Source organism: Panthera onca, chromosome E2, assembly GCF_046562875.1.
Source record: "Panthera onca isolate mPanOnc1 chromosome E2, mPanOnc1 haplotype 2, whole genome shotgun sequence".
Taxonomy (NCBI): domain Eukaryota; kingdom Metazoa; phylum Chordata; class Mammalia; order Carnivora; family Felidae; genus Panthera; species Panthera onca.
The window spans coordinates 43060635-43088471 of record NC_138353.1 but is presented as its reverse complement, the minus strand read 5'-3'; the positions used below and the strand labels follow the sequence as shown (position 1 = coordinate 43088471).

General features: G+C 50.4%; 1 protein-coding gene across 2 annotated transcripts; it reads right to left on the bottom strand.

The window, feature by feature from the left end:
- Window positions 1–81: 81 nt before the first annotated feature.
- Window positions 82–26976, bottom strand: PSKH1 (protein serine kinase H1). 2 transcript variants are annotated; one of them, XM_078438900.1, is made up of 4 exons: window positions 26874–26976; window positions 16059–17085; window positions 7680–7786; window positions 2178–2352 (listed from the first exon to the last, which is right to left on the bottom strand). In XM_078438900.1, the coding sequence occupies exons 2-4, from the start codon at window positions 17013–17015 to the stop codon at window positions 2301–2303; spliced, it is 1116 nt and encodes a 371-aa protein (XP_078295026.1). In that variant the 5' UTR covers window positions 17016–17085; window positions 26874–26976; the 3' UTR covers window positions 2178–2300. The 2 variants fall into 2 exon arrangements, with proteins under 2 accessions (XP_060506383.1, XP_078295026.1); XM_060650400.2 differs by lacking the exon at window positions 7680–7786 and having other exon boundaries at window positions 82–2352.
- Window positions 26977–27837: the final 861 nt, after the last annotated feature.

Sequence of the window (27837 nt, the reverse complement as noted above, 5' to 3'; positions counted from 1 at the left end):
GGAGTCCCCTTCCCCTCTTGCGACTTTGACTTCTGGCATGGCAGGTATCTCCTCCCCTGGTCCACAGCAAGGAGCCTGGGCTGTCAGAATGGATGGGCAGCCTTCCCTGGGGAGGGCAGCCTGTTTATTGAGTACAGAGGATACATTTACAAACTGAGTACACAAAATAAATAACTGCACACTCTCCATCTACGGTCCATGGCATAAAGGCCCATGTCTCCAACCTCCCTCTGTCCTACCCTTAGGGTCAGGCCTATCTTGGACAAGAGAGGAAATAAATCCCCAGGGTTCAGGCCTCCAGAGGCACTTGGGGAAGTGAGGGGAATTCTGAGGCCACAGGGCTTGGGCTCTCTGCTGCCTTGTGCCAGGAGCACTGAGGATAGGAGGGAATGTTTAAGGCAGTCGACTTGGCCCAGAGTGTTCTCTTTGGCCTTGTTTCCCACTGGAGGTGGCACATGCAGAAAGAGGAGGGCCTGGCCCAAGGCTACCCACTGGGAAAAACTGAGTGAGGGCCAGTCTCTCCCTGCTGGCAGAGGCCCTGCAATCTAGCTACAGCTAAAGCTGGGCCACACCTCCTTTCCTGCCACTGAAAGCAGCTGAGAAAGAAGGGGACTTGGGTTCCAGCCTTGTTTGTGGTGGTGGGGAGGCACCTTGACTAACACGGGGATGGTCTGGCTCAGGCCTCCGGGAAAGCAGCCACCCAATTCCACCCACCTCCTGCAGGAGCTCCCTCCAACCTAAGATTCGGCAGGGCCCAGGCTGGACAGGTAATGCTGTGAAAGGAAGCAAGGACAGGCTGGACCAAGCAAGGCCAGCTGTGAGAAGGCCAGGGCCCCAGGCACTCAGGGTTCAGAGGCAGGTCACACAGTATGGCTAAGTTCCAACTGGAGCTGTGCAGAAGCTCAGCAGAAGGGGAGGGCTGAGCAGCCTGGGACCTTTCCTCAACACAGCAGCTCCTTCCTTCCCACTTCCTCTAGAAGATGAAGGGTGAGTACAGTGGTCATTCCCAGGCTGCCCATACTCATGCCAGACACTAGATGGCGCCTTTATGCCACTGCAGAGCCTGAAGGGAAGGGACATTGGGCAGTACCAAGGGTAGAACCAGGGCTGACACTGGAATATTGATGGGACTCTCCCTGGGAAGCCCCTGGCCTGTGCCTTGGCCCAGGTGCCCCCATTCCCCAGGTAGCAGCAGTGGGGCTCCCTTTAATCCCCCACAGTTGGGAAGGAGGCACCCAGGGAATAGAATGGGCATCCAAGGGGGAGAAAGAAGTGATAGTGGGCTCTGCAAAGAAGGCACTGAGAGCAATGGGCTGGTGGGCAGGAGCTCTCCCTCCCACTGTCAGAGAGAGGTTAGAGCCTGGAGCAAGCCTGCTACCAACATGGCCACACAGTCCAGAAGGGCCAAGGACTATGCCATGGCCCTACCACCAGAGATTCTAGCCAGTCCTGAGTCCAGGAGGGGCCTCTGGGGGTACCACAAAGGAAGAGAGATCTTGGGTGAGAGGCGGGAGACTGTTTAGACTTAGCTGGGAGTCCAGCCAAGACACAAGCTTTGGGCCTACCTGGGCCTCTCTCTGTGTTACAGATCAGGATGCAATGGAATGTGGGAGGCCAGAGATGAAGGTTCAGTGGAGGAAAGAGGGTTTCAGAAGTAACTGTCCCAAAGAGTCCTGGGACAACAGGACACCCTCTACCTGGCACAGCTTGCCTCTTTGGTCTTGGGGAAGAGCCAAGGGGTGAAAGAGCCCGAGGCCAGGTCCTGCCCTTTTCCCAACTGGTAGCAGAGCAGTTGCCCACCAAAAGGAGCACCGGTGCCAGTTCAGAGGGCTCACACGTCCCCAGGCTCCCTCCACTTGGTCACACCAGGCTCAGGCCCAGGATGAGGATGGGGGCTGCTGAAGAGAAGCAGGTAGGGCCATTCACCTGCTGCCGGCCATACAGGCCTATCTCCAGAGAGGGCATCAGGGCCAGATGGCACAGTGATGCACGGCCAAGCTGGGACCACGGGATGTCTGCGCCGTAGCCAGCAGCTCAGCCGTTGTACTGCTGCTGGTATCGCAGGTTGAGCTCCCGCAGTTCCCGCTCACGCACACGGCGTGACTTGTTGGAGCGTGTAGAGCGGCTAGAACGCGTGGACTGGGCCGACTTGGTGCTCTGGCAGCGGGAGGAAGCACGTTTGAGGAGGTTCTGGGAGATGGAGCGGTGCAGATTCTTCATGGATGAAGAGGCTGCCATGCTTACCACCCACGGGTGCCTCAAGGCCTGCAGTGCAGTCATACGGGCGCCAGGATCCACCGTCAACAGGCGATCAATGAAGTCCTTGGCCAAGTTAGACACACTGGGCCAGGGCTAGAGGCCAAGAACAAGCATTAGAGCGGGAGCACTCAACACTGCTCTCCCCATCCTGATGATGCCATCACCATAGCACTTAGCATTATGCAGCATTCCAGCACTCTCCCCCTAGGAGAGGCACTGCCCAGCTCCTCCCAAGTACAGCATTCTTTCTGGACCTCCCCTTCCTACCCAACACTGGCCCAGGCCACCAAGCAGAGGCTGTTCTCTGGGTAAGGAGTCCATCTGACAAGTAGGAGAAAGACCTGTTCTCCCCCGTTCCCCCAAGCAGCAAACTTCTAAGGTATCTGGACTCGAAGCCTGGCTCAGGAAGGTGGTCCCCGTCAAGATCCCCCAGCTACCCCCAAATCACTATAACTCAGGAAGATTTAAAGAGAATGACCCAAACCTTCCACCATATCCTGAGCCAGACTTAAGCTCCAAACTCTGGATGTCCATATCAGGCCACTTAGCAGGGAACTTCCTTGTCTTTTAAGAGGTGACCCACCTCTCTCCATCTGACAGAGTGATGGTGGGCAACCACTGCCTTCCCCGCATCAGCCTCCACCCCTCAGCCATGGGGAGACAAGGAAACAATTCAAGGCAACTAGATTTCTCCATCTGCTGAGAGGGCAGGGAGCTCTTGAGGGATAGGTGGGACCAGGGCCTTTCTTCCCAGTCTTCACGACCTCTTTAAACCACACAGGGGATGCCTGGCAGTGCTCTAGACCAGCCTCATTTTAGTACATTCTGTCCTCAGAGAAACTGCACAAAGCCTGATCTCCTACAAACACCCGTGGCTGCCTCACCTCAGCCATACACCAAGCAGCTGTCTGTCTCAGGGACTCAGCCTGTACAGCTTGTCTTCACCCGGCTGAATCCTCAGGTTCTCAGGGTAAAGGACACTTTCTCAGGCTTCCTCTTAGCCCCCAGAGCTAAGCAATTATTCCAGTGATTTCAAGTTCATTGTTCATTCCCATTAGACCAAGCTAAGCTGGACGAGCCCTAGTGCCTGGTGCTAGGCATACAGAGGCCCTCAAGGCCCTCAAGCCCCTCTACTGGAGGAGGGTAGACACAGAACTGTTCTGAGTGCCTGAGTCTTCTGGGAGCACTTTGGCATGGGTTCTGATATTCCCAAAGAATAGGCAAGTAGGACCTTTGCTGAGCCTAGGGCAGGTTTGGCCGGGATATTAAGGGCACCGTCACCCTCCTTCCTGCCGAATGAGGTCTGCCTGTTCCACTTTATGGTGCCCTTTGCCCTGGGGCACAACTGAACTCAATCTCCAGGGGGTTCAGGAAAATCTAAGAGCCCACATTCAGGGCAACTGTATGCCCATTCAGCAGATACACTTACACACTGACTATTGCTTCCCCCAGTTCAACTCCCTTGACCTCCAATTCTTCCCCCGTACCCTTACCCACTTACATACAGGAGGTGGAGGGAGAGCACCAAGGAGAACACTCTTCTGAAGTCCCGAAGAAGGGGTGGGGACTACTTGCAGTTGCTACCCTAACCTGGTTTTTGGAAGGCAAATCTCAGCTTTTACTAAACTGAACTGGTGGAAAATGACAGATCACATTACCGAACAATCACTTAACAGGGTCCTCCTCACCAATGTGCTAGCTCCCAGCAATTCCTGGGGAGACAAGAGCCCTCAGGAGGAAGACAGGGCCTCAGGATATGCAGGCAGGGGAGCCCATAAATACCTTGCTGAGAGCAGTGAGGGGGTACAGAGCGACAGCCCTCCCACACACACAGTCTGGTCCAAGTTTCCCTGCAGGCCCGCGCAGCTCAGGGCTCCGCTACAGAGGCTGACATGCAGGGGGACTGGACTACACAGCTGCCACAGTAGCTTTTGGCTCACGGTTCAAGAAAGCTCCATGTCTTGCTCCTGCCATCTGAACACAAGAAGCCACTGTGAGGGGCCAGCCAGTCGAAACCACCGACACTCGCTGCAGCCCCGATCACTCACTTAAGTAATGGAAAGAAAGGCATAATGGGGCCCCCGACGGACAGAGCAAAACCTAGAAGCTGAACAGACTGGGTCATGGGAATACCTGTGCTGCCCTACCAGCCTTTCTGGTCTCCAAGAGAAAGAAAATCACTGAGAAATACACTGTGGCTCAGCAGGGCCTACTGGTGGGACAGCCCAAAGACAAAACTGGCAGCCCAGGCTAGCCAAACAGGGCTGGGACATGGATTCTGCCCATGCCCCCTTGGTCCAGCCAAGAGAGAAGAGGGACAACTCCTCTGATGACAAAAGAAACAGTGGTGAAGCTGGACTCACAAGCCAGGAACCTAAACATAGATGGGTCAGAGACACCCCCACTTCACATCCATACCCAGCCAGACCAAGCCAGACCCCTGCAGTTCCACACAAGTCCAGTGCAGTCCGAGACTGGCCTCTCACCAGACCCATCCTGTGAGCTTAAGCATTTTCATCTCCAGAGTGACACATGCTCACACCAGGCATCGACCCCTGCTGCTCGCCGAGCGGCCAGCCTGTTAGTGACAAAAGTGAGCCAGATTGATCTGTGCCTTCTGCTCCCCCAGATGCTTGCCTCCCCAATTACTGTGTACATGCAGCCGTGTGCAGAATGCCAATGAACTCATTTATCTAAGGGCCAGCCCGGCCCTCTTCAGCAGGCCCTGGCTCTCCCCATCTTTCAGGAGCTATAAGCAGCTGGACCAGGTGGGTCCCCCAAGCCAATGTGACTTAAGTCATCCTGACCTGAGAATCAGGCTGTGCCAATGGCACCCGGCCTAACCCTCATACCCTGAGAGGCTTGCGGCAGGAAGTCAGGCAGGCCAAAAGCAGGTAAGTGGTCCTCAACCCACCCCACTACAGTGAGACAGGGGCTCAGGCTGCCCTTCAGAACAGTGCGCCCCTGGGAGCACTGCTGAGGCCTCCAACAGTACTCAGCAAGGAAAAGCAAGACTCCACACTCACCCAGGGCCATGCTTCTGGTCAAGTCCAATTCAGTACCTCCTAAGAAAGCTTTCAATACCCACAGACCAACCCACTTGTTTCTGCAACATACTTGGGCCTCTAGAGCTCCATGAGTATGTCTGTCAGCCCATGACTGTCTGGCTGGGTAGCACTGTGGGCATGAGAAAGAGAATAGTGATAAACAGTCATGCCTTTGACTTTCCATAGCTCTAACTGCTGGCTCTGGGTAAAGAACAGAACTCTCACCTCAGTAAACTTGGAGTCAAGTCGGGGACACATGTGAGGCTCAGGTGGCTGACAGAAGGGACAGGCCCCAGGTACCACCTGGCCAGTCTCCCAGAGGCTTCCACCTGTTTCTGGACTGACTGAGAGTATGGGGCATGGAAGGGAATGTTAAATGTCAGTCTGCCATGCCTCCAGATTCAGGTCTCCCTCTGCTGTGGGAGCCTAGGGCAGCTTCAATACCCAGGGTGAGAGCCTACACTGTCCTTTCCATGAGCCTTTTATGAGCTGTGTGTGTGAAGGGCTGGGCCCTGTCCTGAAAAGATAAGGAGAGACTGTAGGAGGAGGGACATCACCTCCACCCTGTTTCTGACCATCAAGCTGGTTGTCCTTTTCCCTAGTCTGTGGCCCTTGAGTCCTCCTCCCCTTGCAGTTAGGGTACCTACCTTTTTTTTTTTTTTCCCAAGTAAGCTCTGGGCTCAACCTGGAGCTTAAACTCATGACCCCAAGATCAAGAGTCACGTGTTCTACTGAGTCAGCCGGGCACCTCTAGGGTATCAACTCTTGATACTGTAACAGCAGAGAAGCCAAAAAGGGATAGATGGAACTCTCCCAGAGCACTTCCTTACCAACTTCACCTTCCTCATCCCCTGTTTCTGAGGGACCAGTCACTCCTCAGCAGCAGAATCCAACATTCCCTCTAAAGGGAAGCACAAAATCAGAAAGGACTTTCCACTCCAGCTCAGAGGATGAACTTCCCTCCTCCCCAGCCCCTTTTACTTGCTCTAGCTCTAATGTCACAGGGCCTGGGAAGAACACTGCCCAGGCCACACTACCAATGGTTTCGCCTTAAGCCCAAGGGCTAAAGGAACAAAGGATGAAGGCAGCTCTCTGGCCCAGACTGCCGAGAGAGGAGGAAGCTGCTTCCCTCCAGAAGCAAACCTAGCTCACAGGCCTTGCCCTAGACTCCCTCTGAGAGGCAGGTCTGACCACTCTTAAGTGAGGGCAAAGAAAGGCCTGGCTTTTCTGGATGGCATCTGGGTGACAAATTAAAGCATTAGGCTGAAAGCCCAGAGACTTCTAGAGCTTCTAGACATTCTAGGTCTACTTTCTCTGTGCAACCTTAGAGAAAAGAAGCCTCCTCACTTTTAATATGAAGGAGCCAGGGGCGCCTGGGTGGCTCAGTCAGTAAACATCTGACTCTTGGTTTTGGCTCAGGTCAGAATCTCACAGTTTGTGAGTTTGAGCCCCATGTCAGGCTCTGCACTGGCAGCACAAAGCCTGCTTGGGATTCTCTCACTGCCCCCCCACCATCTCCCCCCACTTGTGCTGTCTCTCTCTCAAAATAAATAAACTTAAATTTTTTTTTTAATGTTTACTTTTGACAGAGAGAGACAGAGCATGAGTGGGGGAGGGGCAGAGAGAGAGGGAGACACAAAATCCGAAGCAGGCTCCAGGCTCTGAGCCATCAGCCCAGAGCCGGACGCGGGGCTCGAACTCACGGACCGCGAGATCGTGACCTGAGCCGAAGTCGGACGCTCAACCGACTGAGCCACCCAGGAGCCCCTCAAAATAAATAAACTTAGAAAAATATATGAAGGAGCCAAATGCAATGGATTTTAAGTGTCTTCCAGTTGCTAAAGTCCTGGATTCTAAGGACACGGCTTCCCAGCTTTCTTCCTCACTTGGCTGCATGTGAGAAACAGAAGCATAGCATCTAACATTTAAATGGCCTTGACCTCTTGACCTCTATGGGTTCTTTTCTAGGCCATGATGACTCGGGAAGGTTCCCTGGCAGAGAAGGTAGCCTCACCAAAGAGCTGCAAGAGCTGCTAGAGCTGTTAGGGGAATGAAGGGAGGAAAGAAGCCTGGGCTTTGCTCCCATGACTCAATCTTCCCTCAGCTTTGTCTCAAGATGTATTTTCAGAGCCAGTATTCCCACCCCCAAAGGCCTCCTTCCTGTACTTACGTGGGCCTGAACGAGAGCAGAGAAAAGAGCACGTTTCTGGGAAATGGAGCTTTGGGTTTACACAGGAGAAGAGAACTATTAGTACGACAAAAACAGCACACTCTGACATTGCCCATGAGGCGAAGTGTTTTGAAAAATTCGGCAGAGCTAGACATAGTGTGGCAGTGGAGCCAGCAACCCCTTCCTCTGGTCAAGACACTCACCATCCTGGTGCCTGGGCTTCCACACCAAACAGAATCCACCACCCTAGGACCTGGCAGGGGATGGGTGGGGGCTGAGCAGCAGGAAAGAGGACCTTAGGGGAGAGAGCCTGAAGGGAGAAAAAGAAGGAAGATAATAGAATTTTAAAAAGACGCAGAGAATGAAGATAAAAATAAAACAAGAAAAGGCGTGACAACTTAAAGGTTAGCAAAGCTGTGTTCTGAAACTTGAAATGAGTAACAAAATGAAAATCCTGGGGGCGCCTGGGTGGCTCAGTCAGTTAAGCATCCTGACTCTTGGTTTCGGCTCAGGTCACGATCTCATGGTTCGTGATCGAGCGTCACATCGGGCTCTGAGCTGGTAGTGTGGAGGCTGCTTGGGATTCTCTCTGTCTCCCTCTGTCTCTGCCCCACCCCCGCTCATGCTGTCTCTGTCTCTCTCAAAATAAACAAACTTAAAAAAAAAAAAAGTGAAATTCTGCACCCCCACCTGTCCCTGCCCAGAGTCCACAAAGTGAAGGACAGGGACAGGAGGGAGACAGGGTACAACTCAAGAATCCGCAAGGATGCTACGTGCTCACTTTGGAATCAGGGGGATGCTGGCAACCTGTGCCAGCAACCAAGTGCTGTCTGCTTTTAATAATGTCTTGGAGCAGTCCTGGAAGGTTCTGGATTTTAGAGCATACTGCTGAGTGGTCTCTTTTAATTCCACTCACAGATTTTGCTGAGGCCAACCTGGCTCTTTAAAAAAAAAAAAAAAAAGTAAGAAAAGAAAAAACAAGGGGCGGGGGGGCGTCTGGGTGGCTCAGTCGGTTAAGTGTCCAACTTCATCCAACTTCAGCTCAGGTCGTAATCTCACTGTTCCCGAGTTCAAGCCCCACATCGGGCTCTGGGCTGACAGCTCAGAGCCTGGAGCCTGTTTCAAATTCTGTGTCACCCTCTCGCTCTCTGCCCCTTCCCTGCTCACACTCTGTCTCAAAAATAATAAAATAAGCATTTAAAAAATAAAAAACATAGGGCACCCGGGTGGCTCAGTTGGGTAAGTGTCTGACTCGATCTCAACTCAAGTCTCAATCTCGAGAGTCCTGTGAGTTTGAGACCCCTTTTGGGCTCCGAACAGAACAAAACAAAACAAAACAAAAACACACACACACGAAAACAAAACAAAAAAACTTCCTCCCATTCTAATTTCTGACACAGTTTGGAGCCCTGGTGGCTATTAGCATGTAACACACACTGAGACTCTGTCCCTGAACCCTGGGTACACAGGACTTGGACAACATGGAACGACAGGATGAGTGAAGAGATGAAGGAGACTTCTGCTCCAAGCTGGCCAGGCCATACTGAAGCAAAGCTCAGGTCTGGGCACCATACTTGCTCTGGGAGACAGATGAACTGAGGCCAGGCAGGCATGCACGAGAAGAGTGACCTTGTGAGATGGAAAACTGACCAAGGAAGGAGAGTCTGGAGAGGCATGGCCGGTGGGGAGTGGTTGGACCAGGTCATCTTTAGCCATCCCATCCACCTGCAAGTATGCTTCCACCTCAGTGGGGGCAGGAGGGGATGAGTGTGGGAGGCCGTCAGCGGATTTAAAGAGGTCAGATCGTGGGAGAGACAACAGCCGTGGCAGCTCCCAGAGGAACTCAAGAGCCTAGAAGCGACAGGGCCTGTGAGCAGGCAGAGCTATCCAGGTGGAGACAGACAATGAGAAGAGCAGGAGAGGGAGGGGATGGATGGCACACACCAGGCACTGCTCCAACACAACCCACGATAACAACCCTTTGTTGGAGAGGCCTCGGTGGGGCCGGGGGTGGGAAACAGCAGTGATGAAAGGAGGATCTGACCCTGAGTTAATGAGAAGCTGGAGGTGGTCAGGGCCAGGCATTTTGGTAGGAATGGCTGAATGCAGCAATGTAGGAGATGGGCCTCTGTTTCTGCCACCACAGGAGAGAACTGCTCTCTGGGGACTGTGTAACCAAGGCAGCAGCGGCAGAGGGAAGCCTAGAGGAGAGAGCTCCAGGGAGCTGAGCGGTGGACCAGAGGTGGCACAGGAAGGGGATACTGCCCCCCTCCGCTCCAAGCCTGCCTCCTGCCCCCACCAGGAGGAAGCTACCCCTGCCTTCCTCCAAAAGGTCTCCAAGCACAGCGACCAGTGAGGGTCCAGTAAGGCCCTCACCTAGTAGACCAAATCATATCACCTTCCAGTGACCAGTCAGGGATCTGGACTGCCAGCGTCTGCTCCTACAGTTAAGGAGGGAGACTTGTCTGTTGAATACGTACTGCGTACCAGGAGGTGTGGTGAAGTAGGGACAGCCCTTCCAGAGGGATCCCTCCTGGACAGGTATGGGGGCATCATGGGATCCTGGCATAGAGCCAGCACCATCACTCAGCTCTTGGCACGCAACAGCCACCAGCAGAGAGGCAAGGAGCAAGGCCTTAGAGATACCTCACAGCAAGGAATTCTAAATCAATTTGTGTTTCCTTGTGCTGTCAGCTATTGAGACAGACATGGGAAAGCCATCCACTTACTCTGGGAGCAGGAGGCAGCAAGAGAAGAGTGATGAACTGATGGCCCGTCACAGCCCCCATCCACACTGGAGGTGTGAATGTGAGGCAGTTAAAGACAGCCAGCAGAATCCAAGCACAAGCCTGGAAACATGCTACCTGCCTCTTTGCATTTCATCTGCTGCCTGCACACAACGTCCAGTCTCCAGCTCTCCCACATCCCTGGAGAAGTCCTCTCCATGGTTCTGGGCCAAGATCCTATCCCTACTCAGCTGGCTGCTATCTATCAGGGCATATGAATGATCAGCCCCCTCACAGGCGCATGATCAGCCCCCTCACAGGCACCGATGCCCTTCACCTACAGAGCAACAGGACATGGCACATTCCCCATACCTCCTTTTATCTTCAACATCCCAGGGTTGAATGACAAGCGTTAAGGTCATTTAAAGAAGTAGGGCTCTCAGAACTACAAGATGGTCCAACTCACGCCCCTGAGTGCCTGCCCCTTGGTGCCACGTGGATGGGTAGTCAGACTGCAGCCCAGAGGCCATCCCTGAAAAGCCACCTCCCTCCAACAAAATCCCCCAGGGAGTAGCACGCTGGGTCTGCAAGTGGCCTTCCTCTCCCACGAAGATTCTGTCCCTTGCCTGGCAGCACTCTCTCTCTGAACAAGGCACTGTAAGAACCTCTGCCCCAGCCCAGCTGTTCGTGGGGCAGTCACTTGGGCTTGCCCACAGCTCAAAGACTGCCCAAGCAGAGGGCAACAATTAAAGGCTGCCAAATGAGGCAGACAGCAAAGCTGCTGATGGTACCACTTTGCCATCAATCCCACAAGAGCCTCTTCGTCTGTCCTTACTCTAGGAATAGAACTCTTGAGAAAAGCAGTAACATTAGGCCGGCAACATCACATCTCACATCAAGTCAATCATAGAATCTCCAAGTCAGTGGGACCGTAACAGTCCTCTAGTATGGGTCTTAACAGATGATGACTCACCTTCTGTGTCACTCCTTTAGAAATAACTGCTCCAGTCCTTCTGGAATCTCTCATGACAAGAAGCTCCCTCTTTCGAGGTGGCTCTTTGTGTCTTCAAACTGCTCACACACTCAACACAGGCCTTCTTCACATCTGGCCAACATGTGTCTCCCATCACTTCCCACATGACCCTGGCTTGGCCCTCTCCACTCTGGCACCTCTGGTCCCCAGAGAAAATGCAGATTTCTCTTCTCAAAATTATCTGTCATAGCCGTCTCCTTCCCAGCATTCCCTCCTCTTCCAAGATTCCTGCAGCTGCTTCTAAGCAGGTCTGGTCACAGACTACTAGACACATCTCCAGCAGGCTCTTCACTTTTTCCTGGAGTCCAGCCCCCAGAAGAGGGGGCTGCCCCGTCTGCCTGCCAGCCACTTTTGGGTCCTTTCCCAGGGAATCACTGACCACCAGTGCTTCCCTCAGGAGAAGCCAGGAGAAAAGTACCGGGAACATAAGTATTGATACACATGCTGTCTTCAAGGACCTTACAGGCCTAAGAGATGTCCACAGACAACAGCCCAAGAAAGTGCTGAAACAAAGACTCCAGCAACATGCTGAGACATGTATGTCAAAGAACATAGACTGTGGGGATGGAAAAGCCAAGAACTCTGACACCAAGATGGCCTGGATTCAAATCCCAGGCCTGCCACCCTCTAGCTGTGAGACCATGGACAAGTTACTTAACCTCGCTAGCTTCAATTTCCTCATCTGTAAAATGGGGCATTACACCCACCTGGCAGCACTGTTGTGATTAAACATGTTGGATACAGAACCCCTAGCCCTGTGTCTGGTACTCAGTAGGCACTACACAGCACCATTCTTGATGGAAGCAATCTTTGAATTGAACCTTTTAGAGCTGGTCAAGTTTCTACGGCCAACAGTGGGAGCAGAGTGAAAAGCCTGAGCTTAGTACGTGGAGTGAGTGGAGCAAACATCTTGGGCCTATGGTGTGTAGGAAATGGGGCAGAGAGTGGGGCCAGGGCTATGGCCGGAGTATCTAGAGTGTCAGGGTTGTGGGGTAGGAGCCAAGCACTTGGTGTATTTCCCTCCACCACTGGGCCCCACCCGGGGATGTCAAGGCAGAAGCCTACATACTCTTTGGACCATAGGGCAGTCAGGTGTCTCTCAATCTGCCCCTGTAAGATGATGCTCCTACAGAGCTGCAGGAGGATTCTCTCATCTCACTATGGTTCACACCATAGTGGAGCTCATTCTCTGGAATCGCTGATCTGCCCCAATTACCCCAGGACATCAGGTTCCCCCATCCCCAACGGGGATTACTCCAACAGCGCCCAGTAAGCCTTCCTCCTGCGGGTCTCTCACAATACTTTCTGCTGCATTCCCCCTTTACTACCAAGAACACAGAGGACTCCCTCACACCTAATGCTTCCAATCCCCAAGTAGCCTCTGCAATTATGGAGCTCCCAACAGCAAACGGCAGGCCTGGCCCAGCCTCATCAACCTGTACTCCATTACCTCCAAACAATCTCCCATTTATTCTGAGCACAATCAGCAATGTCCCTTTCTCTGAGCCTCCTCCTTCTCAAAGCTCACCTCTTGTAGAAAGTCCACAGAAACCACTGAGCCTGACAGGGGGCTGCAAAGACATAGGCTTCAGGAAATAAGCACATTGGGTAGGCACATACAACACCACTACTAGAAGGAGGGGGGCAGGAAAAATGCCCCTAGAAAGGCACTACCATGCAGCTTACTGTCAGGTGAGGAATGCACATCTCCAAACCTTGCTGAGCTCAAAGTGGGTGGTCCTTCATTTGCAGAAGAAGCTAGATTAAAACACCCCCTTAACATGACATGGTCTCAGACAGGTTTTCTCACAGGGCCTTGCTCACTTAGATGGCCTTCAGAAGGGCAAATGACCATCACACAGAAGAAGACAGATGACTGGACTGAGGGTGGGAGCAGGGCCCAGCCCAAAGAAAGGGGACCAGTCCAGCCACCTGATCTGAGCCACACAGCTCACGTTCCAGACTGCCCAAGCCCTGTGTTGGCATGTGCCTGCCAACAAGGATTTGTTCTGTGGCCATTTCCTACCCCTAGTCCTTTCTCCCCAGGCAATCTCAATCTTCATGGGGATGGAGAACATGACTTCATGTCTCTATGCATCTTCCCCAGGTGCACTTATGGGTAAGGCAATGGCCAGGGGAACAGAGAGATGCTTGGTCCCCACCTCAGAGCACCTGATCTAATGATGAGACCTCCCCACCCAGGAAATACCCCAGACAAATCCCACCCAAACCACAACTCTCTGTAGATGGTGGTAGAACCAGTTTTTGGAGTCAGATGGCATCTGTCTACTGTAATAGACAGGTGCTATCAGGGTTGGCCATGAATTTGACTCTGGAACTGGGAACTCATGCTTTCAGCTTCAAGTGAGGGGTTGGGAGGCAAGGTTGGACAGTGCCCCATTCCCCTTGCCACACACACACTGGAGCCCCAGACTGTGATTCCAACAGAGCAGGAAGCAGGCTCAGGACCCAGTCCTGTGGCTACAGAAGGAGCAGGAAGCCTGAGTCTATTCCTCACTACATTCATTTGTCATTCTCCCAGACACGGATAATCAACAGCCAGTTAGCAAAACTGCAAGCTCCAATTAGATAAACTGCTTGATCGATAACTGCCAGAATCAGGAACTCTTGGGCAAACCTACAGGCTTTTGAAAGAGTCAACACCTTCGTCAACATCTCTTGGGAAACCTCCCTCTCTGCTATAGCTAAGTCCACTACTCCCTCTGCCAGGAAGAACCCTAACAGCCTGGCATCACACAGAGCTCCTAGTGCACAGCAGCCAGGTCAGGCCTTGGCACAACACTGTCTCTGGCAGGTGGATGCTGGGTCTTCTGGCCAGTGATGAAACCTGGCCCAGAGGGTGAGCAATGAGGTGTCCTCTGCGACCACACCATCACAGCCTGCACTTCCCAGCCAGTCAGGGTTTGTTTTGTTGAATCCATTTGGTGCAAAGAAGATGTGAGAAACTTTAAGAGAGAGCTAGAGAAAGCCCCAGTTTCTCCTTCGCCTGTGGCCAGCACAGAGCTGGTCTAAAGATGAAGGCTTCTAGGGGCATCTGGGTGGCTCAGTTGGTTAAGCATCCAATTCTTGGTTTCGGCTCAGGTCATGGTCTTGTGGTTCATGAGTTCGAGCCCCGCATCAGGCTTTGCACTGACAGTGTGGAGCCTGCTTGGGATTCTCTCTCTCCCTCTTTCTGCCCCTCCCGCGCTCACTCTGTCTGTCTCTCTCTAAATAAATAAATGAATGAATGAATGAATGAATGAATAAATAAATAAATAAAAACTTTAAAAATAGATGTATATTTTAAAGATGAAGGTTTCCCTCCCTTCCTCATACAACTCTGACATGTGACCTGGAAATCCCCCTAGGGAATGCCAGCCCCCAAACTCACAGGAAGTCCTTGACTGACCCCACGACCACATCTGGAAGCTGATAGGGAATTGATGGAGCACAGGACATTAAACACTGAAGACAAAGTGGCAAGAGGCTTTGGGGTAACTTCTGCAGGAAATGCTGCTCTGGACCAGTTGGCTGGGGCCAGAGAGGACCCAGTCCAAAGTCCTTGGAAGGAAAGCTAGGTTTCAGAAGGAAGCTGGTCCCAGAGCTCCTTCTCCTCCACATGGGTAGTTCAGGAGGCATGGACAGCAGTCAGCAGGCCCAAGCCTGAGAGGAACACCATGGGGAGCACTCTGCAGGGGAACTTGGGGAGGGGCCCTCACTGCCTTGGCAGAATCCTGTTCTCCTACAAAGCTTACTTCACCTCCTATTTAAGCCATCACATATTCTTTTATTCACAACCTTCCCAAGCCCACCATTATGCTTGTAGCACCTGGTGGTGCCTATGGTCAGCCTCCTCTCCTACCCAGTCAGCATCCTGCCTAAGAACCAACCAACTCTTTCTTTTTGTGCACCTTCCTTCAGCTCCCACCAGTACTGAAACCTAGAAGATTTTTTTCAGGTATCAGGGAAATCCGTGGATCCAAAGACACAAACTCCTGGTTGAATCTGGCCTGCAGGTTAGTATTTGTTGGCACAGAAGATAGTACGTAAACATGTGAATGGATTCCAACATTTTACAATCAAATTTTCTGGCTTCTCTTTAGAAAACTGGAATGTCTGGGTGCACAGAATCCTCTGGGCTGTGTGGCAAAACTGGGAAAAGATGAGCAGCAGCGGCTCCTGTAGACAGGGCGTGGTCACGCTAGCTTGTCCCAGGTCCCTGTGGAGCAGATGTTGTGGATGCCCTGTCCCATGTGCTCCGGCCCGCGCCTACGGTGCTGCTCCTGTGCATGTGGACAGCTCCCAGTGCCAGTGCCTGCATCTCCCTGCTTCTTTGCCTGAAGATTTTCTCCAGCACTAGCTGGCATTCAGGACAGCCCAGAAGTGCCAGGGATTTAACGCCCCACCCCCTAATAAATTCTCGACTCATACAGGAGTCAGTGTATTAACACCCACCCACCTTCTTGTCCCTCAGTGGTACAATTCTGAGGCATGTCCCATGTGATTATTCACAGGGCTCCCAGTGGGAGTTCCAGTGGCCCCCAGGAAGTCTACTTCTTCATATGCCCTTTAGTGGCTTCCTCCCTTTCTGCCTTACCTTCCCCACCCTTCATCTGTGCTTACTGGAATCATATCCCAATTAAATGATCTGCTCCCAAGTCTCAGAGCTCACTTTTGGGGAAACCCAAACTGAGATATCCTACTATTCTCTACCTGCCTGGCCCCATGAACATGGTCCTCAGAGCACATCCTTCTGATCAAGAGCTGCAAGATATCCCCCCACCCAGGGGCCTCCCAACATCCCTGAGACAGGGCAGACTCACCTCCCCCGAGTAACTGTACTTGCCCCTGAGGATCTGCCGGTACAGCCTGGTGCGGTTGTCATCCTCAAAGGGCATGGTGCCGCTGAGCAGGATGTAGGCAATGACACCCAGTGCCCACATATCAACTGAGTTGGTGTAGGGCTTGCGGACCAGGACCTCGGGAGCAATGTACTCGGGTGTGCCACAAGTGGTCTTCATCAGGCAGTCATCACCCTTCTTGCGGGCACTGGCCAGGCCGAAGTCAGTGATGATGATCTTGGAGTCAGTGCCTGGGTGGTAGTAAAGCAGATTCTCGGGCTTGAGGTCTCGGTGTGTGATGCCCAGCGCATGCAGGTATCGGACACCGTCCAGCACCATCTGCAGCACCCGTGTGGCATCACGCTCAGTGAAAGAACCCTTGGCTATGATGCGATCAAAGAGCTCTCCACCAGTGGCCAGCTCCATCACCATGTACACACGCTCCTGCGTCTCAAACACCTCCACCAGCTGGATGATGTTGGCATGACGCACCCGGCGCAGCACACGCAGCTCTGACTCACATACCTCTCGCCCTTCCCGGTACTTGGTCTCAATCATCTTGATGGCATACGGCTGCCGGGTTGCACGGTGCTCCACGCGTACTACCCGGCTGAAGCTGCCTCGGCCAATCAGGGCTTTGATGTCGTACTTGGCTGTCACACGTGGGTCAAACTTAGCCCTATACTTAGCCACCCTGGCCCTGCGTGGTGGTTCTGAGGGAGGCTCTGTGTGGCCGGCAGTGGGGGCACCAGGGCAGGGGTCTGCACACTGACTGGCTGCTGGGAACCCAGCTTTGAGAGCACCAACACTGTCCACCTCTGTGATGAAGTGCTTGTACACATCACTCTTAGTGCCACTGAAGGGCTCCACCTTCTTGACGAGATCCAGCTGGACATCCTTTGGCGGCTCAGGAAGGACCTTGCTTGTCCCACAGCCCATCACGGACACGGGGGCATCCTCTCCAACGAGGCTGGCAGGACCTGCTCTGCAGGCAGTGCCCCATCTACACCTACGCAGACAAAAGAAAGGGCAAGTCAACATAGCCAGAGATAGCTCTGAAAGGATAGCAGCCACCCTCCTCACCTATTCTCCCTTGCCCCTCAATAAATGTAGCCTGAAGACCTGACTCTAATATGGTTGCCTGGAAGGGAGGATGGTGTTGGCCCCTGAGTGCTCAGTGAAGGGTCCAGATGAAAGGTTGGGTCTGAGCTCCATGGTCTTGACTTACATCTCCCTGGATCTGATTCTCATGCTGCTTTCCAACACCAAATGAAGGGCAGGAACATGCATGGGGCTCAGCTGTCACTGCCCCCACCCTCCTCCCTACTCTGTCTGGTCCCCTTATCCTAGTTGAAATTCTGTTTTTTTAAATGCTAAAATCATTCCTCTTATTACTCTGACTCATCTTTCCTGAAACGGGGGTGTGGAATGTTGGAAGCCGACTCTCCAACACTATCACCCAGCAGGGCTCAGAAAGCAGCTTCTCCAAGGTGTCCCTCATGGATATCTTTCCTCGCCCTCTAGCCTCCTGCAGGGGTTGATTCCTTCCTACGACTGCTGCCACCACTACCATCACTACCCTGGTTCTCTGCCCTAACCTTACTCTTTTCTAGATGGTTCTCATTACTTTGCTAATGCACCATCTTCACCTGGCAGTTTAACATCTTGTTCCAGGGTCTTTCACTTCCCCAGTTCACCATACAATGCCACACAACCCAAGGCTGGCTGAAATCAAACCCTGTGAACTTAGGACTACAAACCTTAGCACGTTGCCACCAGGTAGCCACCAAACTAGCTTGGGCTTCATTTAAGAGACAAAGGAGACCATGAACTCAGAAAGGACACTAACAGTTTCATCTAGATGTGACTCAGGCTGTGGATCAGAGTACTCTGCTTCCTTGGGATGAGGATCCAAGAGCTTCTCCACTTGCTTCCCAGACAGAGATGTTGCAACCATTAACACCCTGTGGCTGGTAGGGCCTGGATAAGGTAAAGTGTTGAAGTAATGCTTTCCAGAAGTCACTTCTACCCTGGCCATCCTTCTCTATCTTGAGGGCCCCATGGGTGAAAGAAGAGGGATGAGAATTTCCTATTGATGATGCCATACAGAATTAGGAGTAAAATTATCAAATCAGAGCAAACATTTATTAAACATTGTAAAGGAAAAAACCAGCTATTCCCCCTTCCTATGTAAGGAAATAAACAGTTCTTCCCTACTGTGTATTTTTCTTCACTCTGTGTGTCTCCTCTACCTTCACAGAGAACACTTCATTTTGACACCTCTGATCACATGTGTGGAGTCCCCACCCCAAGCAATTCTTGTAACACCAGCCAGATGTCCTACAATTTAACTCAATTCTGACACTGTCTACCCAAAGGTAGCATCAGATCCCACAGGTTAAGGGCTCAGGCTCCCTAAGACTGCCCCCACCCTTACACACACTTCAGGTACCAGTTACAAGTCTAAGTTATCACCTGTGTTTCTGACCAACCGATCACAGACAGGGGTCCCAACAACCTCCTCCTTGGGTTCAATCAATTTACTAGAGAGATTCACAGAACTCCCAGAAACACTTACTTACATTTACAGTTTATTAAAGGATATGATAAAGGATACAAGTAAACATCCCGATGGAAGAGATGCACAAGGCAAGGCACGTGGGAAGGGGCATGGAGCTTCCATGCCCCCTCTGGGTGCACCACTCTCCCAGCACATCTACGTGTTCACCAACTCAGAAGCTCCCCGAACACCCTACTACTGGGATTTTATGGAGGCTTCATCATGTGGGCACAATCAATCATTAACTCCATTTTCAACTCTTCTCCCTTCTCAAGAGAATAGGAGGCAGGGCTGAAAATTCCAAGCTTCTTATCATGGCATGAGTCTTTCTGGTGACTAGCTCCCGTCTAGGAGTCACCTGGGGGCCCACTCAAAGTCACCTCGTTAGAATAAAAAACACTCCTATCACCCAAGAAATTTCAAGGGTTTCAGGAACCTGTATCAGGAACTAGAGTCAAAGACCAAATATTAGAATAACTGATGCTCTTTATGCTCTTATCAGTTAAGAAATTACAAGGGTTTCAGAAGCCATGTGCCAGGAACTGGGGGCAGACACCCATATGTATTTTTGTTTACCTCACAAACATCTACTAGGTGCTAGGGATTCAGGAATGAGTAAGACATGGTCCCGTGTAGATTATATTTTAACACACACACACAGACACAAAAGCAAAACCTGGTCACTAAGGTCACAGTGCAAATGAAGAAAACATCATAAAAACAGATCATTTCAATATAGCATGTTAAGTGTTAAGCTTGAGAAACAACAGTAGACATAAGGAGAGACACAGGAGTTAAGGAAACCTTCCTGGAGGAGGTGACCCCACAGTGAATTTCGAGTAAGGATGAGTCAGGTGAGGAAACGTGGGAATGGTGTTTCAGGCAGAGAGCACAATATACTCAAAGATTCAGAGCCCCAGAATAATACCGTGTCCGGGAATGGGCAGTTTGGTGGTATGAAGACAGGACTGGGGGTGGGGTGGCTTCAAGTTCTTGAAGCAGCAGGAACCAGGTTGTGGAGAGCAGCACAAGGTAGGGTGAGGAACCAAGACCTTCGAGGTGACTGGAACTACCAAAGAGTTTACAAAGAGAGGCAATCAATCTGTGTTTAGAAAGAAGTGAACTGGAGGAGGGTCAAAGTAGATTAAAAGGGCCAGGGAGGAGGGTGGTGGCCCAGATAGCAGGGTGGGACGGAGGGGTGTCAGCAGGAGAACTGACAAGGACTAAAAGCTAGATATAAAGAGTGAAAGGAAGGAGAGAGGGTGACACGCTAGTCCTTTGCTTGGGCTCCTGGGCAAAACAGTCAGCAGCATACCAGGAGGGACAGGTTTGGGAAACGGTGGGAAAAGATCAGTGTTGGATGTGTTGCAGGGCACGTGCAACATCCATATGACATTCACTGTGGATCACTGGAAGTAGAATCTGACATTTGAAAAGAATCAGCGTCAGAGATTCCATGGCTAACCACGGGTGGTGCTTTGAGCTAAGGGGCGACGCCTAACCCACCCCCACCCTCACCCCCGGGAGAAGCCAGCAGGCCATCCCATCAAAGGCAGCGGAGGGAGACGCAGGCAGGTTTTGCTGTGGCAACTTGGGCATCACAGAGAACCCACAGAGGCCACCAGATTCCAGTGAGTCAAGGGCCTGCTTCTAAGGTGGTGATACTGCCTAATGTGGCTAATTCTTTCAAGGAACAAGCTCATCACTGAAACATACCCAAGAGCTCGATTATCAATCAATCCATCAGATAAAAAGGAAGAATCTGGAGACCACAGATTAAGGGCTCAGATTTTAATCAACATGTGGATATGACTGTCAGTCGAATGAGGTATATCTTTCCTCACACGAGGGAAGATTCCTCCATCAACTCATCCACATTTGCTGCAATTCTCACCCAAATGTCAAGGAGATCCCACACAGTAGCTCAGGAAATCATGTTTAAACAAAGGCATTTAGAAACAAGCTTCTTTTTCACAGAGGCTAAAGATTAGAACCGTGGACAGGAATTCTGCAGATTCATCTCTTCTTTCAGGGAAAACACAATACTCTCAACGTAGTCAAGGGCTGCAACTCAGGAAGAGGATAGTTCTTGGGCCAGGTTTCCTGAGGCACAATACAGGGCCCTGATCCCCAAGACCACTGGTAAGCAACATCTATCACCATTAAGAGAGAAGACAAATGGCACAGGTGACCCAGCACGGCCACTCAGATGTCTTCTCCCTGGTGAGGCAGAATCCTAGATTCACAAAATAAATAACTGTTTCCAGGCATATGCACTGGGTCTTTTTGTTTAAATGTGCACATCTAGTCTGGTCTTGCTGAGAAAAACTAAGGTTTACAAAAGAAAAGGCCTGACTTCTCACTTTAAACAAATAAAGTATGGGCAGGGATCTCAAGTCAGCACTAAGACAGCCAAGGAGTATCCCTCTCTGACCTTCCTTCTTCCTTTCTGGGACACAGTTTCTCCCACATCTGTTTCAATTAGAAACTCTTCAAAGATAAGCTGATGCTGATACTCCACCTTCCCAACTACAGATGAAGAGCAGAGGACAGAGGCTGCTAGCTCAGGGGGAGGGCAACAGCCGACAGCCTCCAGGTGATCACAGCTGCTCCACACTCTAATCACATCTGTAAAAGTCTCGTTCGGCAGAGGTCAGGTGAAAAGGCAAACGGGGACAGGGAAGGCATCTGACAAAACTTCTGGGAATAAGGGCAGAGTGTTTTCCTGCCCCCCAGCTCTCCTGTGTAGCCCCCAGCACAGTGACCAGGGTGTGAGACAAGACTCAGGAGGTCACACCTCGCCAGCTATCACAAGTCACTATTCCCTTTCACGACACCAATCCTAACACATCTTTCAGAAAGAACTGAACTCTCTAAAGTCGGCCTCCATACCCTCAACTCCCAACCTCCTGCCAAGCACTCCTCAAGGAGTGCCAGCATGTTGGATAGAGTGTGGTAGTGGGCATGAGCATTCAGCACTACTGTCCTAATACTCTACAGAAACGAAAGGCCGAGAAAAACATAAACTTGTCCACAGCCACTTAAGATAGTGACTGCCAAGGAAGGACCTAAATCTCCTGGTTCTCCATCCAGAGCTCCTTCCATCACAAGGGAGACTCCGCAAGTGCCTGGATCTCAGCAGAGGTCGGCAGGTCAAGGCCTCTACCCTTCCTCATACCACTCTGCTAATGAGTTAACAAACCTTTACTGAGGACCTTTTCTGAAGGATCTGTATTATGAAACCTCCATTCCAAGTATACTCTGGGTCACACTGCTCACTGCTGTACTCTAGATTGCCTTAGAACACTAGAACTGTCAGCCCCCTTGAAGGAAGAGGCCACTTCTTGGGTTTCTAGAACTCTCTGGCACCCAGCAAAGTGCTGAGCTCAGAGCAGTGATTCATGTTTGCTAACAATGAGTGAAAGGTGGACTGGCTCTTGGATTTCTACCTGCTGCAAGGCACCAATTTCAGAACCTCAAAAATTTTCAAGTGTCAGGAAGAGACCAGATTGGTGGTTAAAAGAGAGCTGTGCTCTTTCAGTGCCTGTGTAAATGTCCTCAGTGACAAAGGAAGCTGGAGCTCTCAGGTCTGTTTGAGTCTTACAGATTGTTAATTGAACTCCAAATCAAATTTGTCCACAAGCTGCCAGACCTGACCCATGGGAGAGAGGGGGCGGGGCCTACAATGGATCTTGAAACAATTTCCTGGCCACGGAAGCCAAGTGTGTGGCTCTATCCAAGGCAGGGGCCCATAGGCACCCAGCCCTCTCCAGTAACACCCCCTAAGATTGTTCTCCACAGAAAAGCTTCATAACCTTTCACCTGTAAAAGGTTATGCTCTATGTTTTGAAAGACTATCTATCAAAATGAAGTAGACAGTAATCTCCCAGTAATCCCAGAAATAAGGAACTATTAAACAACACTTCTAACCATCATGGGGCAACAGAGATACCAGGCAAAAGAGCTTGTCACTTTAGATGAAAACTCCTAAACAAGGACCTCTGCAACCTTAGGGAGAGCTATGTGATTCTGCTTTTTCAAACTGGGAAACTGACACTGCATCTAGCAATTCCACTTTCAGAAATAATGCTATAAAACCACTTTCATGAGTATACAAAGGTGTATTTGTACAAGGAAGTTCATGGCAAAGTTCTTTATAATAATAATGGACATTACCCAAATATCCATCAGTAAGAGAATAATTAAATAAAGATCCATTCATTCAATGGAATACTCTGAAGCTGTTGAAATGAATAAGGTAAATCCGTATATACTGACAAAGAAAGATACCAGTCAATTTTATTGAATGGCTTCGTGCCAGGATCCATATCCGTGATATAGTAAGCTGTTTAAAATAGCATCTGAAGTATACATCCAATGAGGGGGTTAAAAAAAGATACAGACATATATGTAGAAAAAATATCCTAGAAAGGTAAAAGAGAAACTTGATGGTGATTGCCTCTAGGGTGAAGGGAACAGAAGGAAGGAAGGAAGGAAGGAGTGGAGGGAGGGAGGGAGGGAGGGAGGGAGGAAGGAAGGAAGGAAGGAAGGAAGGAAGGGAGGGAGATAGGAAGGAAGGAAGGAAGGAAGGGAGAAGGGGAGGGAGGGAGAAAGGGAGGGAAGGAGGAAGGCAAGCAGGCTTTGACTTCTCACTTTACATATTCCTGTGATTTCTGCAATGCTATTTTTTTTTTTTTTTAAGTAAGCTCTACACCCAATGTGGGGCTTGAACTCATGACCCTGAAATCAAGAGTCCTACGCTCTACTGACTGAGCCAGCCAGGTGCCCCAGCTATTTTTTAAAATCATCACTACATATTACGTTTTTAAAGTTAACAAAAATATATACTGTAGAAATGTACAGACTATTATACAAATTTTTTTAAAGTGCCAGAGGAATATACACCAAATTATTACAGTGTTTGTGTCTAAAGACACTGTGCATTATTCACTCCTATGTTTTAACTTTTTTTTTTTTTTTTTAACTAGGCTCCATGCCCAACATGGGGCTTGAACTCCAGACCCTGACATCCCAGAGTAGCATGCACTATAGACTGGGCCAGCCAGGCGGCCCAGTTTTAACTTTTAATATTATTTCATAATAAAAATTGTTATGACTTCCTTTTTTTGTTTTAAAACAGCTCCATGCCCAGCCCACACAGGGTTTGAACTCACAACCCTGAGATCAAGACCTGAGCTAAGATCAAGAGTCGGACGCTTAACCAACTGAGCCATCCAGGCACCCTGATTTCTTTTTAGAATATAGTAACTCAGGACACCACTTCCCAAGGACTCCAGTTAGGCATCACTGCTTTACATGGTAATAATTGGTGGGCAGAGACTCCTGTCTTAGGGCTGAGAGGAGAAAGTTCAAAAGTTTGCTGTGTCCTCATTTAATCATGACCCCAGCTCCATCTAACACATCCCACCACTGGCCATCCCACCATCAGAAATACAGACTCTGGCAATGTACCGGGAGTTCTCCTTCCAAAATCCCAAAGTTCAACCCACAAATATTTACTGAACTCCTGCTGTGGGCCAGGAACCCTGCCAGGGGCTGTGACAGGCAAAAAGAAGGTTGCCATAAACTCTACTCTCAAGGAACTTACAGTACAGATGGTCCCACATCAAGAGTCTCTCTTATGATGCCCTTTGAGGCCACTTCAAGACTGGTAGCCTGGAAAGGGACCCTCTGAGATAATTTTCCTCCGCAAAATGGAAACACGACATTTTTTTACTTTAGCATCGTATCAGACACCATGACAACAGAAGACTGTCCCAAGAATTAGCTCAGTGATGACCTAGCCAATACAAATCCGCTTAGCATTCACTGAGTAAGATTCTTGGAAGGAAAGGGATTTCAAATAAATAAATCTCCTTCTAGCTCTCAACAAGCAGAATTACTTCCATTCTTCCAGGGCTGTACTTCTCAAAATTTTCTCTATGCACCCTGGTATTGAGGGGGACAGCTGTTCTCAGCTATCTGGAAACTCAAGGGTCAGTACTTTGGCATACCTACAGCCCATTCATATCATACAGTCGGGAAGCTCTGAAAAGGACAAAATTGCCCACATAACATGTGAACACTTGTAAAGTAAAACAGAAGGCCAAACTAAAGCCTCACTCATTTAACTATGAACTTGTGACTGACAGAGATCCCCAGTATCTATTTCAGATTCCAGAGACAGTAGGATCTTCAGGGGTATCCCATTCCAAGTGAGGTGCAACTCTAGCTCGGTGTCAGGGGCAAACAGGTTTCCTGACAGTTGTACTTTCTCTAGCTCATTTATACAACTTAAGAAGTTCAGGAATTGCAATTAAACGGGGAGAAAGCGCTTATACAACAAACCTACCCTCTAAGGGGTCAGCATTCCAAATTTCTTCCAGGGGAAAGACCAACTGCAACTGCCCTGAGGAGAAGCAGTTTTGTCATAGCTTTCCTTGATAAGCAGAAATTACCTTGAGGAAATTACATAAGGCAGCTTCCTACATGAGACTCAATTTGAAGAGCAAACAGGCTTCCTGAGATCTCCTTTTGATAAGGGACACACTCTGGGAGAACAGCCATTAATAAAAACGATGTCTTCCATTTCCTGAGTTCCAACTGTGTTAAGTATCTTATATGCACTCCCACTCTTCTATGCAACTACACACAGTAGCCATGATTACTGCTATTTTGGGATGAGCAAAGTGGGACTTCAAGGACCTCAAGATCTCACAAACACCAAGAAATGAATCCAAGTCTTTCTGATTCCAAAGCTCAAACTACTACCACAAACCACTCAAGCGAATCATACTGCCTCCCCAAAGTATGGGCAATGAGACTCTAACAGGAGTCCATATGGCACAGCTAAGCCCTTCCCAATGGACAAAGAAGACCCAACAGTTTCCTAGTGCAATGACAAAGATGTTCAACTAGGGAGCAAAGTCACCTGAAGTGTTGTTTTTTGTTTTTGTTTTTTTCCAAAATACAGTTTCCTACCAGATTCCAGATATTCTGAATCAAAATATCAGAGAGTGAGACTCTTGAATCTGTATCTTGAAAAATTACCCCATGAGATTTTAGACCATCAAAGTTGACAAGGCTGCACCACCTACCACATGCATACATGTGCATGTGCAAACAAGAGATACACATTTGCTGTGCTCATCTCAGATCGCGGCCCCTAATAGGGGCTCAGTAATATAGCTGAATCTGGTTCTAAAACCAACAACCCATCCCAGTCCATTCAGCTCCTACTTTATAGCAGGCACAGAGCCAGCCAGACACTCAGATGCAGACAGGAGACTCACTCCCACCATCACGCGACACAACATGATATACTCAACAGTAGTCACATGAATAAAATGACCGAGGAGCCAATGGTTACTTGTAAAGCAAGAGAGGCTTTTCCAAGGAAAGGTAATCTAAGATGGATTTTAAAGGATAGATGTAAATTTTCCATTCTGGTGGTTAGGGGTGGGGTAAAGAAGAGTATTTCAAAATGTATTACAAGTACAAAAATGAAAAAGTAGAAAAGTATTAAAACACTGAGCTCAGAAGGTAGAAGTGCCCAGGTATTGACTTCCGGGTCATGCCTCTACCAGATTATGAAGAACCCTGAATGCCTTACTAGTGAAGCTTGGACCTCATCCTATAGGCACCAGGGATCCAGTTTCATGCAGTGAAGGACTTATTCAAATTTTCAGGTGGAAATTATCGCTTCAGCAGCTTCGTGGAGGGAGAGTGGGCGTGGGGAGCTGAGTGTCCCCTTATAAACTGAAGGATGATGGTTCGCGGAGCAGGCAACCCGGCTAGGCTCAGGCCTGCTTTTTCCCAGGCTGAACACGGAAGTGACCAGCTGCCCCGACAGCTCCTAGCGTTCAGTCGCAAAGGCGAGGTGTGAAGTAGGTGCCGGACACGTAAAGGCAGTGAGGACAACCTGCTTAGTTCACCGTGACCGACGCCGGCTGGTTGAACAGGGGGCAGGGCAGCTGACCACGTCCACCAGGCCCACACAGCCCCAGACATCGGGGCCACCCAGCACAGCAGCACGTTTCGAGACCAGTCCAGCCTCGTACACCTGGGATCCCAAGCAGCCACCTGGCCTGTTCCCCAGTCCCGCAGGCCCCTGCACACTGGGCTCCTGCGGGGCTCCCTGGGCAGGGATAGGCCCAGTGCTCCAGGAAGCGACCGTGGCCACAGGTCGTCAGTCCCTCCCGCCCGTCGGGCCGTCGCCCTGCGCCGTGCCGCCTCACCTCGCACGGGCGGCAAGGTCTTCGGCGTCTCGGCGGCTGTGGTGACCCTCTCCGGACCGCGGACAGGGTCGCCGCCGCCGCCATCCTCAGGCGTCAGCGTCGTGACATCATCACAGCGCGCGCTTTACGCCAAAACAAACCCAGGCCGCCCCTGGGGCGGGGAGGGGGCGGACCCTGGGGAGAGCCCGGCTACGCGTTTAGCGCCTCTCCCAGCGTGGCCTGCCAATCAACGCCTTCGGGGCCGGGACTTACTCTCTACCGGCTGGGTGAATCAAGTTAACCCTGAAAGTAGCTCGACCTTAGGCACCGAGAGGAACCGCGGGAGGTAGAGACAGAAGTGTCAAAATTTCTTGTTAGGGCAGAGGGTGCTCTGTAGTGCGAGGGTGGGGACATAGTGCGTTTCAACAGAGGTTTCTGAGGTGCCTCTGGAACTCCGCTAAGGATCGTTTTAAAGTTCATTAACAAATCAAAAATTTGTAACTGCAATTAAAGTAATTTAGGCATTCAGAAGTGTTAATTTGGCTGTCATCACGGTGGAGTTGCAAATGGTTGAGGATTGGTGAAGGTTAAGTCAGTCTTGCGCCTAGCTTCGGAGTAATGAGTTTTAAAATTTTTGTTATTGTTATTGAATTTAAGTGTATCCTGAGACTTTGCAAATCAAGTAGATTAAAAAAAAAAAAAATGCTACCATTAAGACTTCTCTATAAGGGGCGCCTGGGTGGCTCAGTCGGTTAAGTGTCCAACTCAGGTCATGATCTCCTAGTCCGTGAGTTCGAGCCCCACGTGGGGCTCTGTTCTGACAGCTCAGAGCCTGGAGCCTGCTTCGGATTCGGTGTCTCCCTCTCTCTCTCTGCACCTCCCCCGCTCGCATTCTGTCTCTCTCTCTCTCTCTTAAAAAGTAAACATTAAAAAATTTTTTTAAAGACCTGTATAAGATCAGAATTATCTCACTACTTTACAATAA

Excerpts from the sequence above, each read along its gene's own strand:
- PSKH1 (XM_060650400.2), bottom strand. The coding sequence starts at position 17,015 with ATGGGCTGTGGGACAAGCAAGGTCCTTCCTGAGCCGCCAAAGGATGTC. Across the intron at positions 2,353-16,058 it reads AGTACAGTTACTCGGGGGAG|CCCTGGCCCAGTGTGTCTAA; the intron begins GTGAGTCTGCCC and ends CTTGGCCTCTAG.